The sequence below is a fragment of the Elephas maximus genome, chromosome 19 (genome assembly GCF_024166365.1).
Source record: "Elephas maximus indicus isolate mEleMax1 chromosome 19, mEleMax1 primary haplotype, whole genome shotgun sequence".
NCBI lineage: Eukaryota > Metazoa > Chordata > Mammalia > Proboscidea > Elephantidae > Elephas > Elephas maximus.
In genome coordinates, this window is record NC_064837.1 from 55,628,098 (window position 1) to 55,643,213 (window position 15,116).

The 15,116-nt window shown below is 42.8% G+C and overlaps 1 protein-coding gene across 2 annotated transcripts in view; it reads right to left on the reverse strand.

Moving 5' to 3' along the window:
• Window positions 1–15,116, reverse strand: part of PECAM1 (platelet and endothelial cell adhesion molecule 1) — a 137,732-nt gene that overhangs the window by 116,391 nt on the left and 6,225 nt on the right. For both annotated transcript variants that reach the window (XM_049860186.1, XM_049860184.1), the window contains exon 2: window positions 3,647–3,720. In XM_049860186.1, the coding sequence (XP_049716143.1) occupies window positions 3,647–3,720 (74 nt within the window). The remainder of the gene's footprint in view (window positions 1–3,646; window positions 3,721–15,116) is intronic.

Consider the following 15,116-nt stretch of genomic DNA (forward strand, 5'->3'; position numbering starts at 1 on the left):
GCCTTCTCAGCTGCATTCCCAGCAGGAAGTTTCTGCCATCACTTCTAACTCTGCTGCAGGCCAACTCTGCTGCAGGGCCCCTTCCAGGCCAGTCACCGCTGACTCTGCCACAGGACCTCTTCCAGGCCTCTTGCTGTCTTCAGTGTTACAGCCCTTGCCCCATGTAACAGCTCTTTTAGGGGATTCCTTGCTTCCTGTCTCTCTTCTTCCCTCCTCTTGCCTCTCTTGCTGTTTCTTCTTTTCCTCTTTCCATGACCTCTGTGGATTTGGCTACATACATAAGCAAACTCCTTGTCAATTTCAACGTATGGTCCTCCCAGCAGGGCCATGAATCGAACAATCCCTTCGGTAGTCACTTCATTTGCATAATCTATAGTCACGTCATTTGCATAATCTGCCAGGCGCTCCTTGGAAACTCTATGGGGCAGTTCTACTGTGTCCTACAGGGTCGCTATGAGTCAGAGTCGAATCGATGGCAGTGGGTTTGGTTTGGTTTATAGTATATTGACAAATTCCTGCAAGGTGTGTAAAATAAAGCAATCACAGGGCAAGGTGCAGCCAGCCGTGGGCCAGACAAAAAGTATCAAACCAATCAATTTGTTTATAGCTTACCCAAGAAATGACAATCTGGTAAAAACTAACGTACCCTCTGGGGTAGAAAACTAGGGGAAAGGTAACTTCTCAGGGCTTAGGAGAAAAATCTCTCAGGCTGTTTTTCCAAGAACCAAGGCAAGAGGCCACATAAAGGAACTCATTTCACCACAGGAGGGTAGCGGCTTACTTGACCAGCGAGAGTACCTGTTTGCCCTTCAAATCACTAAGATTCTGTGTGAGAAAAGACGAAGACAGGACCCACCAATGGTGTGGGTATCCTCCGTCTAACCCCACCCCCTATAAGTAATAAGCCCAGTCTTAGGTGGTTTATGAACTTGAGAGCTGAGACCTTAAGTCAACTGATTAAATAACATCAGCTCTTCATTTCCTGAGCTTCTATTAAAAAAAAAAAAAATCTTGCATAAAATCTACCCACAGCCTGCCTTCCTAGTAAAAGCATCAATGCACAAGTTTCCTGTACACAAGCATTTGCAATTTGTTACAGTGATTACGCTATTGTAGAACGGCTTTGTTATTTATTTTCTCTTTTATTTTTTATTATACAGAAAGACATTACAACAGCTGGAAACACACAGGCTCTGGCGAGTGTGTGGATGGAAGATGTCTGGCAGACTCAAGCCTTAAAAAGATTTCAACCAGTTAGACTGATCGAGCCACACTGCCAGACTGAGATGTAATAGGGGCAAATGCAGCCTTGCTCTTAGGTTAAAAACAGCTGCAAAACCAAAATTACAAAGGCATTTACCCTCTGACCTAGCAATCCCTCTTCTAGGACTTATTCTACAGGCATACTTCACATATACAAAATAATGTGTGTGAGAGATTATTTATTATAGCACTTTTTTTTTTAATTGTTGTAAAAATACTGGCAACACAACATTTGCCAACTCAACATTTTTCACTTGTACCCTTCAGTGGAACCAATTACATCAGTCATGTTGGGCAGTCACTCTTCGCAACAGAAAAAGATTGGAAACAACCGAAGTGTCCAACAACAGTTGTTGTTAGGTACCATTGAGTCGGTTCCAGCTCACAGTGACCCTGTGTACAACAGAATGAAACACTGCCCGGTCCTGCACCATCCTCATGATAGTAGTTATGCTTAAGCCTATCGTTGCCGCCACTGTGTCAATCCATCTCATTGAGGGTCTTCCTCTTTTTCGATAACCCTCTACTTTACCAGGAAACCCTGGTGGCGTAGTGGTTAAGTAATACAGCTGCTAACCAAGAGGTTGGCAGTTCAAATCCGCCAGACACTACTTGGAAACTCTATGGGGCAGTTCTACTCTGTCCTATAGGGTCGTTATGAATCGGAATAGACTTGATAGCAGTGGGTGGGTTCTACTTTACCAAGCATGATGTCCTTCTCCAGGGGCTGACCCCTCCTCATAACATGTCCAAAGTATGTGAGACGAAGTCTCACCATCCTTGCTTCTAGAGCATTCTGGTTGTACTTCCTCCAAGACAGATTTGTTTGTTGTTTAGGCAGTCCATGGTATATTCAATATTCTTCATCAACACTACAATTAAGGACTATGTAGATAAACCAGAGCATCTCCAGCCAATGAAATACTATGCAGCAGTGAAAAAGGATGAGGAAGTTTCTCTATGGAAAGACCCCTAACACATATTGTTAGGTTAAAAAAAAAACAACAAAAGCAAAGTGCAGAATAGTATAAATGCTCTTCCATCCTCTGTGTAAGAAAGGGAGAGGTAAGAAGATAAATTTGTTTTTGCCTGCATTTACATGAAGAAACACCAACAGGAAACACGAGAAACCAAAGCAATCCATAGGAGAAAAGGAGGATGGGGCGAATGGGGACAGGAGTATAAGTGAGACTGTTCAGAATAAACCTTTTTATATTGCCCTGACTTTTAAAGCATTTAAATGTACTTTACCTATATTATATTTTAAAATGCACAAGCACAGAGTAGTTTGTATTAAACAAACAAAGAAAACCTAATGTTTTGGTTTACCACAGCCTGTATATGATGGGGCCAGGCGTAGGGAGAACTGAGGCCAGTTTCCGCAGCATGGACAAGAATGCCTTGAGGAAATGGCTTTTGATTTTTTTCTTTCTTTTTACTGATTTTTGAAAATTACAGGAGGTAGACATCAGCTCCATAGGAAAAGTGTTCTGTTGGTGCTATTCCCAAACGAAGTTGCCCTCTGAGCCCTGAGAGACGTTCTTTTGGGGATGCTGTCACAGGGATTCCTGTTCTCGGGAGGGATGGGACCAGGAGACTCTAAATTTTTTTTCTAAGAGTTGTGATTTTACTCATATTTGGTTCCTTTATTTTATCGTTTCTGGGCCAAATTCATATTGTTTAAAAAAAAAAGAGTGTGAGCTTTAGGGTTGCTCCTGGCTCTGCCACTTACTAGCTCTGTGATCATGGGCAAGTTACTTAACCTCTCTGAAGCACACTTAGCTCATCTGTGGAGTGGGCTTGATACTATCAACCTTGTGGGACTGTTGTAAAGGTAAATGAGATAATGTGGGCAGCGTGTCTGGCATATGATAGATACCCAACAACTATCCTTCCTTCCCTATAATGCCGTTTTATTAATAAATCATATAGCTGGATTCTGCCATGAAACAGGGTCTGACCTGATGGAGCATCAGACCCCACACATTTCTTGTTGAGAACTTCCCTTGAATGTATTCATCAGAGCTACTTTCTGAATTTTTGGAGGAAGTGAAAGATAATTATGCAGCGATATTCTAGAAATGCAAATACAATTAGAGAAAATGATATTTTTGGACTTCTTTGGGTTTTTTTGGTTAAAAAAAGAAAAAGCACCTCATTATAATCTTAAAATGAGTGAGACTGAGAATTAAAGTGCCTCTGAATTTTATACTTGGAAGTGGATCTTTGGCAAAATGATACGAATATTGACAATAAACAGATAGTGGATTCGGATGAGAGGCATGCTTGGGCCCTGATGCATCAAGCAGAAAGACACCCTCCACCCTCTGGGCTTTCTCAGCACTCAGCTTATGTCACACTGAGTGGGGTTGGTGCCACATACCTGCCAGCCTTTCCCACCATGCTGTGAGCTTCTTGACTTCTCAAGAAGGGTCTCTTTCACCTTTGGTCCACAACCTGAAATACAGTAGGGGTTCAATTAATGTTTGTGAATCGAGTGAGTGAACACAAACTGCTTGTCTTTAGTTATGTAGTGCTGCTATAACAGAAATACTGCAAGTACATGGCTTTAACAAGCAGAAATTTATTTTCTCATAGTTTAGGAGACTAGAAGTCTGATTTAAATCACCAGCTCTAGGGGAAGGCTTTGTCTCTCTGTGGCCTCCACAGGAAGGTCCTTATCTCTTCAGCTTCAGCCTCCTGGTTCCTTGGAGATCTCCATGTGTTTTGGTATTTATCTTACTCCATCTCTGCTTCTTGGCTTGCTTGTTTAATCTCTTTTATATTTCAAAGGAAACTGACCCAAAATACTCCCTACACTAATCCTGCCTCATTAACATAACAAGGACAGTGCATTCCCAAATGGGATTATAGCCACAGGCACAGAGGTTAGGGTTTGCAAAACATATTTTGGGGGGACACAATTCAATCCGTAATACTGCTTGTCCTTTAACATAAACTTTCATCTTTCTAGACCCAGTGGCCACCCCGGTCCTGAACATCAGTGTCATTCAGACAGAAGCAGGCCTATATATAATACTACGCTGCATCTCGCTCAACGGCTCATTGCCCATCAACTACACTTTCTTTGAAAAAAATGTTGCCATGTCACCAGCTATTTCCAAGGATGAAAGGGAGCCTGCCGAATTTAACTTCACCAAGAAGAGCATCCAAGGAGGGGAAGAGTATAAGTGTAAAGCTAAAAACAGATGGTCTAACAATGCAAAATACAGTCAGCGCACCACCATGCCTTCAATAGGTAAGAGCTACCTGAGCCAGATTCTTTCAACAGGGTCTCGGTTTTCTTCCAGAAACGGCAGCTGCTCTTCTGCCCACCCACTTCCCACTTTGGCCACCTGCTTCCAAATGTCACCCTTCTAGTAGGGTCCACACAAACTCTGATGGGCTTACTTTCTGCCATTAATGAACCATAGAAAAGTCTAGAAGCTGCCGCAGGAAGGACCTTGTAGTGAGATTTGCGGACTTGACTCTGATTCCTGCTGTGTCCTTCTACCACCCAGGTTCTCAGCAACCACATTAGAATTTACATCTCTCTTGGAGTTTTCTGGTCTTATGGTTTTCTTTTTTTTTTTTTTAAGTTGATTTCTAACACCTGTGCCTGCCTGATAGCCTGTTTACTGCCCAGCTGCTAATATTTGGTGAGTCTAGACTTCTAGCAGGAACAGTGGCTAAGCAATTAGCTGCTAACTGAAAGACTGGTGGTTTGAACTCACCTACTGGTTCTGTAGAAGAAAGACCTGGCCATATGCTTCCCTAAAGATAACAGCCTAGAAAACCCTATGGGGCAATTCTGCCCTATCACACTGGGTTGCTATGAGAGGAACTGACTCCGCAGTACGTAACAACAACAGACTTCCAGCACCACCCTGAGCTAGGGGCAAGAGTGGCCCCTGGCAAGCACTGGGTTTTAGAGGGAGGGCACTGCTTTGGTGGAAACACTGGTGGCATGGTGGTTAAGTGCTACAGCTACTAACCAAAAGGTAGGCAGTTCAGATCCACCAGGAGGAGCTCCTTAGAAACTCTATGGGGCAGTTTTACTCTGACCTATGGGGTCACTATGAGTTGGAATCTACTCGATGGCAACGGGCTTGGTTTTTTTTTTTTTTTTTTTTTTACTGCTTCGGAAAGTATCAGCCAGGCACCTCCTGATGGGTTGAGGGGGCTGGGCAGCAACAAGGATGTGTTTACCTGGAAACTATGGTTCTGCTTTTCTATTCTGGGTACCTGACCTCAATTCCCTGTCTAGTCAGACCCAAACTTTCTTCCAGGGCCTGCACCAGTCTCCTCCCTAGCTTACCCTTACAAAGGCAGACCGTGGTGTGAGTATCTCTGGAACTCAGCCAAGGGGGCTGTTTATGCAGGATGTGGATGGCATGTGGGCTGGTGGGCTGAGGGGCTCTGTCATGGATTGAATTATGTCCCCCCAAAATGTGTGTATCAACTTGGTTAGGCTATGATTCCCTGTATTCTGTGGTTGTCCTCCATTTTGTGATTGTAATTTTATGTTAAAGAGGATTAGGGTGGGATTGTAAAACCCTTATCAGGTCACATCCCTGATCCAACGTAAAGGGAGTTTCCCTGAGATGTGGCCTGCATCACCTTTTATCTTACTAGAGATAAAAGGTAAGGGAAGCAAGCAGAGAGTGGGGCACCTCATACCACCAAGAAAACAGCGCTAGGAACAGTGCGAGTCCTTTGGGCCTGAGGCTCCTGCGCTGAGATGCTCCCAAACCAAATGAAAACTGATGACAAGGACCTTCCTCCAGAGATGACAAAGAAAGCCTTCCCCTGGCGCTGGCACCCTTGTTACCAGGGCCCCTTCCTCGGTTGAACTACCAGATTCTCGCAGCTCAATAAGACTGTTGAGGCAGCCCGGAGTCACATGAGCAAATTTATTTTGCCAGCAGCTAGCAAAAGGAGACAGTAAAGGCTAGAACCTTCAGAGAGACTGTCTCACCAATTTGCCTATGAGCCAAGTATTTAAGGGTTTCAACAAGGAAAGAAGGAGGGGTTTTGATGTTTATTCATGAGGTTTGGGGGGGAAGGGCGGAGATTTCTGAGGAGAGGTTGGGTTATACAAATGAAGGTGCACACACATTTCTTTATGATGGAAGTCCTTCGGTTCCCCTTGACATAACTCATTATGGGATGTGACGGAGGTGCACTGGTTCCCTTCGTCACATAGCCCCCTTCAGCGGGCACGGGAAGGAGAAAGAGTGGTGGCTTCTACTTCTTTTGCACACATTCTGCACTTGTGGAGTCCTGCAATAACTGTATTAACGGTTTATTTGCAACATTTCAATTTGTTCCACCCCTCAGCAGGAACATTGTGCCCCACAGGGCCTGTGTGCTCTGTTCTACTCTCTAGGACCTGGGTTATGGCTGTACCAGGTTGCTTATTCCACTTTCTGTTCTAATCGCCTTTTTCCCCGGCCTAGGTGCAAAAGGGGGTGAGGGCAAATGTCCCTACTCCAGCCTAGTCCTGTCTCACCCTGAATTCGGAATTCTAGCTTACTGGACTGTGAGAGAATAAACTTCTCTTTGTTAAAGCCATCCATTTTGTGGTATTTCTATTATACCAGCACTAGATCCCTAAGACAGGTCCATATGCATGCAAGCCCACCAGGCAGGACAGGGCCTAGGTGGGAAGAGGACAGGCCAGGGCTGGGACCGGCTCTCCCCATGCTTTCACATTACAGAGTAGAACCTCAGGAGTGTGAAAATTCTAAATTCAAACCTGACCTTCCAGGTCCTTAGGAAGGTACATTTATCAAGATAAGAGAAGGATAGAACAAAACCTCTGTTAGCGAAGACAGAAAGTTCACCTAAGCACTGAACATTTCACCCAGCCTCATCCTCAGAAGAACAGAGCCCGAACCCTGGTGTTCAGTAAGTTCTAACAAGTGAGGCAGCTTGTTGGAGCCCAGCTTTTGGCTACAAAACCCAACCCTCCCATTTACTAGCTGTGTGGCTTTAGGAAAGCCATTTAACCTCTCTGAGCCTCACTTTCCTCATCTATAAAATGTGAGGACTATAAATGAGATAAACAAGACAATATGTGTAAATTGCTTAGCACAAGGACTTGCATGGAGTTAATAAATGGTAGTAGCTGTTTGGGTGACACAAATCAGACCAGCATGGCTGAGGGTTCTGCTCAATAAACAGCCAGGCCTTTCTGATGGTTATGACCCTAATAATGTTGCCAGTAATTGATCTGTTATATGCTGTGCTGCTTTTTTCTTCCAGGTATGACTCCTTTGTGGAAGATGTGCTTGGTCATGACTTTAGGACTTTGTGGACTAAGAAGTTACCAACTCTCAAGAGTCGGAGGTGTCTACGGCAGTATAGTATGACAAACTGACAGACCATGCAGCTGTCAGTTTGTCATACTGTGGTGACTTGCATGTTGCTTTGATGCTGGAAGCTATGCCGCCAGTATTTCAAATACCAGCAGGGTCACACAATTTCGATAGATTTCAACAGAGCCTTCCAGACTAAGACAGACTAGGAAGAAGGACCTGCCAGTCTACTTCTTAAAAAACTGGCCAGTGAGAGCCTTATAAATAGCAGCAGAACAGCATCCGATACAGCACTGGAAGATGAGCCACTCAGGTTGGAAGGCTCTCAAAGTACAGCTGGGGAAGAGCTGCCTCCTCAAAGTAAAGTCGACCTTAATGACATGGATGGGATCAAGTTTTCCGACCTTCATTTGATGATGTGGCACCACTTGAAATGAGAAGAAACAGCTGCAAACATCCAAAAATAATCAAACCATGGCGTGTACAAAGTATAAATCTAGCAAAATTGAAAATCATCCAAAATGAAATGGAAAGCATAAAGATCAACATCCTAGGCATTAGTGAGCTAAAATAGAGCGGTATTGGCCATTTTGAAGCAGACAATCATATGGTCTCCTATGCCAGCAATGACAAATTACAGAGGAATGCTGCTGCATTCATCATCAAAAAGAACATTTCAAGATCTATCCTGAGGTACGATGCTGTCAGTGATATTCATATGCCTACAAGGAAGACCAGTTAATAAGACTAGTATGCAGATTTACACACAAACCACTACTATCCAAGATGAAGCAGTTAAGATTTTTACCAACTTCTACAGTCTGAAATGGGTCAAGCATGCAATCAAACACCATAAGAAAAAATAGATAACTAGGATCTCCTAAAAGTTAAATGCTTAAGTGCTCATCAAAAGACCTCACCAAAAGAATAAAAAGAAAACCTACAGATAGGAAAAAAATTTTTGGCTATGACATATCCAAAAAGGGTTTACCTCTAAAATCTATAAAATACTTCAACAACAAAAGACAAGTAACCCAATTAAAAAATGGGCAAAGGATATGAACAGACACTTCACCAAAGAAGATATTCACGTGGCTAACAGACACATGAGGAAATCTGCTCATGATAATTAGCCATTAGAGAAATGCAAATCAAAAGGATGATGACTACCATCTCACCCCAACATTACCAGCACTATTTAAAAAAACAACAACAAAAACAGAAAATAACAAATGTTGGAGAGGTTGTAGGGAGATTGGAACACTTATGCATTGCTAGTGGGAACGTAAAATGGTACGACTGCTATGGAACATGATATAGCACCTCCTTAAAAAGCTAGAAACAGAAATACCATCTGATCCAGCAATCCTACTCCTAGCAATATATCCTAGAGAAATAAGAGCCATCACATGAATAGACATATGCACACCTATGTTCATTGAATATCATTCACAACAGCAAAAAAGATGGAAACAACCTAAGTGCCCGTCGACAGATGAATGGATAAACAAACTATGGTACATATACACAATGGAATACTATGCAACAACAACAACAATGATGTATCTGCGAAACATCTCACAACATGGATGAATCTGGAGGCCGTTATGCTGACTGAAACAAGTCAATCGCAAAAGGACAGATATTGTGTGAGACTATTCTATTATTATAAAAAAACAAAGAAAAGATTTACACACAGAAAAAAAAAAAACAATCTTTGATGATTATGAGGTAGGGAAGGGGTAGGGAGGGGAAGTCACTAACTAGATGGTAGACAAGTGTTCATTTTAGTGAAGAGAAAGACAACACACAGCACAGGGAAAGTCAGCACAACTTGACGAAGGCAAAGTCATAGAAGCTTCCTAAATACACCCAAACACCTTGAGGGACCGAGTTACTGGGGCTGAGGGCTGGGGACATCTTTAGGTCAGTTGGTATAATATACTTCACAGAGAAAATGTTTTACATCCTACTTTGGTGTGTAGCATCTGGAATCTTAAATGCAAGCAGCCATCTAAGATACATCTACTGGTCCCGTCCCATTTGGAGCAAAGACGAATGAAGAAAACAAAAGACACAAGGAAAATATTAGTCCAAAGGAGTAATGGACCACAGGAACCACAGCCTCCACCAACCTGAACCTAGAAGAACTAGATGGTGCCCAGCTATCACCACCTACCGCTCTGGCAGGGATCACAATAGAAGGAACAAGACAGAGTGGAAGAAAAATGTAGAACAAAATTCAAGTGTACAAAAAAAGACCAGACTTACTGGTGTGGAGGAACCCACAAGACTATGGCCCCCAGACCGCTTGCTAACTCAGAACGGAAGCCACCCCAAAGTTCACCTTTCAGTCAAGATTAGACAGGCCTAAAAATCAAACGGTTAACACATGTCAGGAATATGTTTCTCAGTTCAACCAAGTATACAAAACCAAATAGGCAACATCTGTGCAAAAGCGAAAACCTCAATCAACACCCTTCCCCCCACCCCTTTCTTTGTCATGCTAACCACTAGCTTGTTTTGAGCAACATTTTTCAGGAAGTCGCAGCAGGTGGTGGCTCCATCCATTGAACTGGCCCAAGCTACACCTCGAAGTATACGAAGATTGAAGAGATCACATCCTTCACCGGACCCCAAACCCAATTGTCACTGGAAACAACGATATTTCCCAGCCCATGATTTCACCCAATTCCATTTTAGAAGGGAGGGGTCCCACTACAAGGACATCTGACAGAAGATGATTTAATATCTGGACCTCCAAATATGCGAATGGGAGGGCTAAGGGTGGAAAGTTCCAGGTACCAAACCCAACCTCTGACGCCACTGGAAAGAGAAAGCTCCCCAGCCGCCTCAGACAGCGAGCACGTGGCCTTATGGTTGCTAGACCCCGAGTCCTTCCTTGTATGCCCAGACAATAAACTTGCCACTTTCTGTTTCCCTTGTGATTAGTGTCCGTCTTATTTCAACAGGCTAATAGGACAGGACAAGAATTGGAGTGGCATTCGGTTACAAAAGCAGAGATGAGAAAGCAGCAAGGGACAGGAAAACTGGATGTATGGCCAAGGAGAACCCAGGATAGAAAGGGATAAGAGGCTAGTGCTGACACATTGAAACCAATGTCACAAAACAATTTGTGTACAAACATTTTGAATGAAAAACTAATTTGCACCGCAAAATTAAAAAAACAAAAATGTGCAATCAAGATTCATTGATAATTACTAGTGACTGGAATGTAAAAGTTGGAAACAAAGAAGAAGGATTGGTAGTTGGAAAATATGGCCTTGGTGATAGAAATGACACCGGAGATTGCATCATAGAATCCTGCAAGACCAACGACTTCTACATTGCAAATACTTTTTTTCGACAACATAAACAGTGACACTCGGACCTCATCGGATGGGATACACAGGAATCAAATCAACCACATCTGTGGAAAGAGATGATACAGAAGTTCAATATCATCAGTCAGAATAAGGCCAGGGGATGACTGAGGAACAGACCATCAATTGCTCATATGCAAGTTCAAGTTGAAGCCAAAGAAAATTAAAACAAGTCCACAAGAGCCAAAATACGACTTTGAGTATATCCCACCTGAATTTCGAGACCATTTCAAGAACAGATTTGACACATTGAACCCTAATGACTGAAGACCAAACAAGTTGTAGGATGACACCAAGGACATCATACATGAAGAAAGCAAAAGGTTATTAAAAAGACAGGAAAGAAACAAAAGACCAAAATCATGTCAGAGGCTCTGAAACTTGCTGTTGAACATAGAGCAGCTAATATGAATGGCAGAAATGATGAAGTAAAAGAGTTGAACAGTAAAAGATTTCAAAGGGCGGCTCAAGAAGACAAAGTCGAGTATTACGATGAAATGTGCAAAGACCTAAAGCTAGAAACCCAAAAGGAAAGAACACGCTCAGCATTTCTCAAGTTGAAAGAACTAAAGAAAAAATTCAAGCCTTGAGTTGTAATACTGGAGGATTCTAAAGGCAAAATATTGAACAACACATATTGAAAAAAGATGGAAGGAATACACAGAGTTACTTCAATGAAAAGAATTGGTTGATGTTCAACCATTTCAGGACATAGCATATGATCAAGAACTGATGGTACTGAAGGAAGAAATCCAAGCTACACTGAAGGCACTGGCAAAAAAAACAAGGCTCCAGGAACTGACAAAATACCAGTTAGGATGTTTCAACAAATGGATGCAGTGCTTGAGGTGCTCACTCATTTATGCCAAGAAATTTTGAAGACAGCTACCTGGCCAATTGACTGGAAAACATCCATATTTGTGCCCACTCCAAAGAAAGGTGATCCAACAGAATCTGGACATTATTGAACAATACCATTAATATCACACACAAGTAAAATTTTGCTGAAGGTAATTCAAAAGTGGTTGCAGCACCACATCGACAGGCAATAGCCAAAAATTCAAGCCAGATTCCGAAGAGGACGTGGAACAAGACATATCATTGCTGATGTCAGATGGACCATGGCTGAAAGCAGAGAATACCAAAAAGATGTTTACCTGTGTTTCATTGGCTATGCAAAGGCATTTGACTGTGTGGGTCATAACAAATTACGGACAACAATGCGAAGAATGGAAATTCCAGAACACTTAATTGTGCTCAGGCAAAACTTGTACATAGACCAAGAGGCAGTCTTTCGAACAGAACAAAGAAATACTACGTGGTTTAAAATCAGGAAAGGTATGCATCAGGGTGGTATTCCTTCACCATACTTATTCAATCTGTATGCTGAGCAAATCTGAGAAGCTGAACTATATGAAGAAGAATGCAGCATCAGGATTGGAGAAGACTCATCAACAACCTGTGACATGCAGATGACACAACCTGGCTTGCTGAAAGTGAAGAGGACTTGAAGCACTTACAGATGAGGATCAAAGACCACGGCTTCAGTATGGATTACACCTCAACATAAAGAAAACAAAAATCCTCATAAATGGACCAATAAGCAGCATCATGATAAATGGAGAAAAGACCGATGTTTTCAAGGATTTCATTTTACGTGGATTCACAATCAATGCCCATGGAAGCTGTAGTCAAGAAATCAAATTATATAGCACTGGGTAAATCTGCTGCAAAGGACCTCTATTAAATGTTAAAAGTCAAAGATGTCACTTTGATTATAAGGTTCGCCATGGTGTTTTCAGTCGCTTCATATGTATGTGAAAGCTGGAAAATGAATAAGGAAGACTGAAGAATTGATGCCTCTGAATTATGGTGTTGGAGAAGAAAATTGAGTATATCATGGACTGACAAAAGGACAAACAAATCTATTTTGGAAGTAGTACATCCAGAATGCTCCTTAGAAGCAAAGATGGCAAGGCTTTATCTCATGTACTTTGGACATGTTATCAGGAGGGACCAGTTCCTGGAGAAGGACATCATGCTTGGGAAAGTAGAGGGTCAGCAAAAGAGCGGAAGACACTTAAGGAGATGGACTGATGCACAGGAAGCATCGATGGGCTCAAGTATATCCGTGATTGTGAGGATGGTGCATGACTGAGAACTGTTTCCTTCTCTTGTACATAGGGTCACTATATGTGTCAGAACCAACTTGATGGCACCTAACAACAACATAGCAATATGGGAACCAGGGCCGCAAAGTATACCGGTCATCTTGGGAAACAGCCGCGATTGCCCTTGTGTAAACACTCAACAGTTCAATGTCATTGGAAGAGAAGGTTGTGTGATTAAACTGACCAGCAAATGCTTTCTCTTCCAGGTGGAGAAGACTGTCCTCTCTGCCTGCAGCTACTACCTCTGGGGTTATTACTGGCACTAAAAGTAATAGCCCTAATCCTAGCATGTTGGATACCACAAAAATACAAAGCAAGTAAGTTCTTTAGGAGATTTACCATTTCCCCCCCCCAATGGGTGATGGATATAGACAGCAGGGGCAGAGGTGGAGGCAGAGGGTGAGGAGGAAGGGAAATGGGAATCAGAATTGGAATGAGAAGAAAATGAAAGAGGAGGAAAAGAGGAGAACGGTGAGGGAAGATGAAGTTGACTTTCTCGACAGTTCACACTTACTAGAGTTCTCATTTTGTAGGTAAAAGCCCTGTCTTATTTAGATGGCTTCACAGGCATTGGCCTGTGCAGTCCCACAGGGCCGCCCTGTGATTTGTTTAATGTTCTGCTGCCGCCATCTTGAAATTCTTCATCATTTTTTAAACAAGAGGCCCCACATTTTCCTTTTGCCCTGGGCTCTACAAATTATGTAGCCCATGCTGATTGCAAGCTCATCAAAGGCAAGAGCTTATCCTTTAACCTGTCTATACAAACTGGGCATTTTTATCAACTATAACATTTTTCAGCATCCTCACTGGGTCTACCTATATTAGTTTGCTGTGGCTGCCATAACAAAGTACCACAAACTGGGAGCCTTAAAATAAGAATTTGTTGTCTCACTGTTCTGGAGGCTACAAGTCCGAAATCAAAGTGTCAGCAGGACCATGCTCTCTCTCTGAAGGCTCTAGGGGAAGATCCTTCCTTGCTTCTTCTAGCTTCTGCTGGTTGCCAGCAATCCCTGGCTTTCCTTGGCTTGTAGATGCATCACTCCAATGTCTGCCTCCTCCTTCACATGGCTGTCTTCCCCTGCCGCTCTCTGATTCTCTGTCTCTTCTCCTCTTTTCATAAGGACACCAGTCATATTGCATTAGGATCCACCCTACTCCAGTATGACCTCACGTAACTTAACTAATAACATCTTCAAAGACCCTATTTCCAAATGAGATCATAATCACAGGTTCTGGGGGTTAGGACTTCAACACGTCTTTTGGGGGGACACATTCAACCCATTCACTACCACTTAGAGGAAGACGCTCAGTACATAAAGACAAGAGCATCGTTCCTCTCTTCCCCACCTGAAGTGCTGCATCTGACAGAAAACATTTATACTCGTTAATGTCCTCAGAAGAAGCCTTCAACTACTGCTCATTGGCAGAGGAGACGAGAAAAATGTGGCTGATTTGATTTAGTTTAATAATTCTGTACCAATTTATGTAGCAAAAGCCATGAGAGATAAAGTGCCCAAGGACTATGGACATATGCCCATGGAAGCTGGAAAATATGCAAATATATATAAAAACCAAGCAGGTGAAGGATCTGACTGCTTTTCACTCTTCATCTCTCATGACCACCTTTGGTTAAGATTTCAAAGTTGCCTTTTCTACTGGCACACAAACGTGGAGTAGCTACATTTGCACAAAAGACATTCTGTGTCTCAGCACTGCCACCATCTAGCCAGCTGAGGGACGTTGGGCAGGCTCCTTCTCCTCGCTGGGCCCCAGCACCCTGACCTGTAGAATGGGGCTGTGGGAGATACTGCCAGAACTGAGGGGGAACTAAGTGATGAGGGTTAGGCTCCTGTGCTTCCTTCCATGTCTAGAGAAAGCCCTCATTCAGAGAAGCCAGGGATTCAATTGACACAAAACTTGAAAAGAGATGCCAAAATGTACACATCGCATACATTTTTTTAAACTTGTCTCCCTTTCCC